The sequence below is a fragment of the Pseudoliparis swirei genome, unplaced genomic scaffold (assembly GCF_029220125.1).
Source record: "Pseudoliparis swirei isolate HS2019 ecotype Mariana Trench unplaced genomic scaffold, NWPU_hadal_v1 hadal_26, whole genome shotgun sequence".
Lineage (NCBI taxonomy): Eukaryota > Metazoa > Chordata > Actinopteri > Perciformes > Liparidae > Pseudoliparis > Pseudoliparis swirei.
In genome coordinates this window covers 235929-241460 of record NW_026613262.1, presented here as the reverse complement: position 1 = coordinate 241460, position 5532 = coordinate 235929, and the positions used below count along the sequence as shown (strand labels likewise).

Below are 5532 nucleotides of genomic sequence, written 5' to 3'. Positions count from 1 at the left end.
CCGCCCCTGAAAATAGTCCCCAACAGAAGCTCTATCTCCCCCGGGCAGCCCCCGCCCCCTGTAACTTTCTCTATAGCGCCAGATTACAACAGAAGTCAATCTAAGGTTCCCTTTCCCAAAGAACGGGTCTTTGTTCTTTTATTAAACAAACTAAATGGCCGTATGTTATTGATATAGATTTTTTTTCTTGCAGGAAACTAGTTAAAGAATTCTTAAACTGCATTTAATTGTCGAACGTCATTAAATGTGAACATTTACCGTAACTCTCGTTTCCTGAGTGTGACACAGCAGCTCTCCTCTTCAGGGTGGCTCCGCCTCTTACCTGCAGCTCTGTGGGTGTAAACCTCACCTTCACCTCCCTGAGACTCACACAGTCGTCTGCCAGTGGCGGCAGGTGAAATATTTTTTTGGGGTAGGGCCATTCAATCTATTTCTGCAAACATCCCTGTATGATTCAAAACAAGTATCAAACATGCTTTTCTACTTTGTAGTTGAATATTTAACATTTATTCCAACACTGCTGACATCATGAGGACTTCTTATTCCCTCTTATCTGCAGCTCTTATGAAAGACCGGCAGGAGGAAATGCAGAAAGAGCTTTATGAGAACTTCATATGATACACAAGTTCAAAATACACCGACATAAAACGTAGTCGTTCATAAATATATGTTGAAATGCCCGAACCTTCAGGTACATGCTTGGCGTTTTGCCAAAAGCCGATCTCCCTGAGATGGCTTCTCTGCTGTTGCCCTTCAAAACAAAAGCTCAACATTGAGTATAAACTGAGAGTATATTGAGTATATAACTATTTGCATTGTTCTAACAAAGTGATTGCACATTTGGTTTACTTGAATGTAATTGCAATTCTATTTATTCTATTATTTGAAAAGGTACAGATGGAGTCATCACAAAACGTTTTTTTCACTAAAAAGTCAGCAGAGACCATTTTGTTGGGCGGTGGGGCATGAACATCTTTCTTCAAGGTTGGGCGCCACAGAAACAGTTTGAGAGCCACTGCTTTAAAGGAATAGTTAAAAACATTAGAAAGAAAACAAAGTTTGTCTTCTAAGTGGACTTATGTGTCTCAACTGTCTTTGTTTTTAATGTCGTAAAACATTGGTAGTTTGACTCTGACTGTGTGTGTGTGTGTGTGTGTGTGTGTGAGGTAAGGAGAAAGCAGAAGGCAACCAAAGAGGAGACGGCGGGCATGGCGAAGGTGAGCTCACACCTGTTGGATCACTTCCTGATATCACCTGTCAATCAACTCGGAGCAGATGAGTGAGCTGTGTGGTTTCTCTACAAAGTCTTCATCACATCATGTCAACATCTTCACTGCATGCTCTGTAACTGATGATTATATTTGTAGTAGAAGCAGTCAGCATCATTTTTAGGCTTTTATTCTGAAGGCAGCAGTCAGTGATCAGCCGGTTGCTTTTATCTGGCTCCTTATTGGATAATGGGGATTGAAGGAGCGTTTCTCCCAGCATGCAGCTGGACTTCAACTGGCTCACAGGTCAGAGCTCCTCTCGGGACGATGACCTCCTGTGAGGTCTGACCTCAGGGACCCGGAAGGACCCGAGCGAGGAGCTCGAGTTCCCGTGGCTGACCGTTGTTTGTCCTGCAGCTCCCGGACCTGAAGGACGCCGAGGCCGTGCAGAAGTTCTTCCTGGAGGAGATCCAGCTGGGGGAGGAGCTGCTGGCTCAGGGTAACGCCTCCTCGCACCGACACCGGCTGCACCTTCAGTTTGATTGCCGCCCGCGTGCATTCTCATTGGTCCTCAGCGAGTTAAAGTCTCTCCCCTGGGGGAGGGGCTTCCTGTGAGACGCCCCGAGTGCTCGTCTTCACGCCTCGTGTCTGTGCTGCGCTCCACAGGCGACTAGAGAAAGGCGTGGACCACCTGACCAACGCCATCGCCGTGTGCGGTCAGCCGCAGCAGCTGGGTGGTCCGTGTACGTAATGTTAGTTTGTTTTTTCGTTTCATTCCAAATACGGAATACGGAAATCACGTGGTTTTTTCGTTTTCCGTTTGAAAACCAAACAGGGAAAAAGGAATACCACCTCCGTATTTCGTTTCTGCCGTCTGAAACCAAAAACGACAGAACGGAAGTGCTTAAAATGAAGTCAAAATAAAAGCCAGTGATACATATTCGTATTAACCTTCGAAGAATATTAATTAATCAATATAAAGAATAAATAATTAAACGGGCATATTTTAACGATGCAAACACATAGCAGGGTATTAATAAATTATTTAATTTAAAATATGGATTTTTATTTCAAGATATTCATGTAATTTGCATGCAAAATAGGTCTACCGAACAAGCGGACAAAAATTCAACCAGCGGCAACACTTCAAAAGTAGCCCAATTCCGGCGAAAACCGGACCTGGCAACACTGCCTGGTTGGTTAATAAGCAATACTTATAAAGTAGGGAAAGTGAGAAGATGTGTGAGTGTGTGGGGTGTGTGTGTGTGTTTTGAAACATATGGTTGGAGGAGCAAGAAAGAATGTCCCACATTTACAAAAACAAATGGTCAATTTGACCGCAACATAACAGGAGGGTTAAATGTAGTTGACACTACAAAGGGTTGCATTTTGGGTAACTGAGTTTATTCTGTGTTTATCTCCGCAGTAGGCGTGTTTAGGTTTGCCACTGCTATATACACCCTTTTGCACTGAAGCACGTAAGATGGACTCCAGCCTGTTACCTTACTTAGATATTGTACAACAAATGATGCATAGTGGCTGTAGTGATGTGGACATAAAAACCACTTGATATTTGAATGTGGCTTGCGTGAGGCGTCCGTGGCCAATATTGGAAGTTTTGTAAAGACCACGGGTTAAAAGACAGCGGTGACGGACCAACAACTTGAGCTGCAGTCTCAATGCAATAACACAGGTAGAGTGCAGTTAATTTATTTTGCTGAAAAAAATGCATTCAACGAAACTATAAGTGTGTGTAAAGGTTAGTATGTTATACTTTAACCCTCCTGTTATGTTCGTTTCTTACATACAGCCGTCATGCTCCCGGGTCAGTTTGACCCAAAAGTGGTCAGAAACAAAAAAATCCTAATAACTATAGTTTGTACCTCATCACCAACACCATTACTAACAATCCAATCAGTTTTTAGTGGAATTGAGTTATTCACCCCTCCATAGATTTAATGAAAAATACATGTTCAAACTATTTTTTAGGTACATTGAAAAAATCTAAATCTAAATTAAATTGCATTAGTTTACTATAACATGTATATTCTCCTACATTTTATTACCATTTAGTAAAAAAATGTCATGGGGTGATGTAGATAAATAGAGATGAGACACCTGTGTTCAGGGTCATAATGACCCGCCCACTAAAAATCAAGCCAAATGAGTCATAAAGGATTTGTATTGAAAGTAAACTTTAGTTATGTTCATTTATCGTGTTGATATGCATAAATTATGTTATAAAAGATGACCAAAGGCCAGCACATAGTCATCCTCTTGGTGCAGTCGTATGGATCTTCAGAAATGTCACTCTTGCCTCTCTTCAAAACTTGAGAGCCCTGAACAGGGTGTGTGTCACTCTCAGTCACCCAGTCTATTAGAAGTACTAGAGCACCATATTTATTAGGAGAGACATGAAAGAAAGCCTTACCTTAGTATCCCATGTCCAATAAAGGTGTATTTAGGGGGAAAATGAGAAACATTTGTAAAGTGTGGTTCTAGGGTGATGGCTTTTACACAGGCAGGATATAGATGGTTCATACAAACAGATGGTAAGAAAGACTGTCCCACATTTACAAAGAGGGGGGGGGGGGACTCCATAATAGCTATTGTATTTAGTAGTTATATCGTTATTGTAACAAGGTCCGAAAACTGTGCAGCTCACGCAGCTCAGCCGCAAATACCTGCCGTAAAGTGTGATCCATGTGCGTCATTCTGTAACTTGCTTGTATTTATTACAATAACAAATGATAACGACATCTTTTAACATTAAAGTTAGACACAGATCTGATTAAAGGTCAACATCTGAATCCAACTAAATAATGTAGCCTACTGCTAATTAAATTTCTCTCTTACAACTATGAAAATGTATCGAGTAAAACATGTTTAAACTGCAACTAGTTTTCATAATCATCTATAATTCAAAACACTTAACAATTAATCGAAATTTAATTGGAGTTGAAGTTGACGTTTCATGGCTTAACATTACAATGCAACATGTATTCCTTTCTTTATCTTCAGGGTGGTCCTACCTATGGCAGGAAAATGATGACTGGGAGTCTTGCAGCTGCAGGTGTCTTCGCATCAGAGGGTCGTGTTGGAGCTGTTTTGCGCAACATTCACCCACCTTACCATAAGGCACGATGCCAGGTTGTTGTTTTTTTCTCAAATTAGAATATGTTGTGCTATTCAATAAGGTCATGATGTTCTTTTTTGTCTGTGTTTAAGGGAGCAAGGAACCTCAACCCTCTTCCTTACCATGCAGCCTATGTGGGTCACAAAATCCACATGGACCAAAATGAGAAGATTGTCATGTTTGGCGTGACTCATGTGCTGGCAATAGATGGCTTCTCCAGCAAAATTGTTGGACAAGCTACTATGCCTGTAAAGAACAACCTCACCATCTACAATGACGTTTACAGGTAATTGAAAAGACTATTGTCCTTGTACCCTAAACATTACAAATCATCCCCATTTATGAGGTGTTTTAACAGGGTGTCTGTGGGTCCTTAAAAACAAAAATGCATTTAAATCAAATATCTTACAATTTCTTGAATACCATTTGTCAGCTCTGAAAAATGTACTTGATTAGGAAGAAGCGCACATTTTGAGTGGATTTAAATTCAATATGGCTTGTTAATGTATTAAAAGAAAATGCTCAATTTAAGTGGGATTAGTCGCATGTGAAAACCTTCATAATATATATTTTTTTAGTTTGGATTTGAATCAACGTATTAAATTGCATTCATATTGGTCTAAAAAAGGACTTAAATTAAACTTATTGAAAACTACAGAAACCCTTTTTAAGCAGCAAGTTAAAACTCATCTCACCTCATAACACAAGACCTACTACACATTTAGTAAATGTATCTGACACCATTAGCCTTACCCTCCATTACATTACATTACATGTCATTTGGCTGACGCTTTTATCCAAAGCGACTTACAGTACTGTTACATTCATTTACCGTAGACACAGCTACAGGGAGCAACTCAGGGTTAAGTGTCTTGCTCAAGGACACATCGACTAGGGCGGGGATTGAACCTCCAACCCCCTCGGGGGGGCAAGACGTGGATAGTGGGAATTCACTGACAGCCAATGAAATTGCAGTATTATCTACGCTGTCCAATGTCCTGAAAAGCCACATTTGGACGCGGGTTCGAGACTCAGTTGGGCTGTTTATCAAGAAAAGTGTTCCCTACTTTGCTATTTTTGGAGTGTCACTTTATCCCAGTGGCAGACAGATTATATCAGTACTTGACTTATTTATTTATAACCTATATGTAACATATTAGTTTTCTTCTCATAAACATTTGAATTGCA

General features: G+C 40.6%; 1 protein-coding gene across 1 annotated transcript; it reads left to right on the top strand.

The window, feature by feature from the left end:
- Window positions 1-1381: 1381 nt before the first annotated feature.
- LOC130191077 (mitochondrial import receptor subunit TOM20 homolog) lies at window positions 1382-1935 on the top strand. Its single transcript, XM_056410748.1, has 2 exons — window positions 1382-1514; window positions 1626-1935. Exons 1-2 carry the CDS (start codon window positions 1458-1460, stop codon window positions 1821-1823), a joined length of 255 nt encoding a protein of 84 aa, XP_056266723.1. The 5' UTR covers window positions 1382-1457; the 3' UTR covers window positions 1824-1935.
- Window positions 1936-5532: the final 3597 nt, after the last annotated feature.

Bases quoted from the DNA above. Each gene is read 5' to 3' on its own strand.
- LOC130191077 (XM_056410748.1), top strand. From the start codon at position 1,458: ATGGGGATTGAAGGAGCGTTTCTCCCAGCATGCAGCTGGACTTCAACT. The intron at 1,515-1,625 runs GTCAGAGCTCCT...TTTGTCCTGCAG, and splicing joins GGACTTCAACTGGCTCACAG to CTCCCGGACCTGAAGGACGC.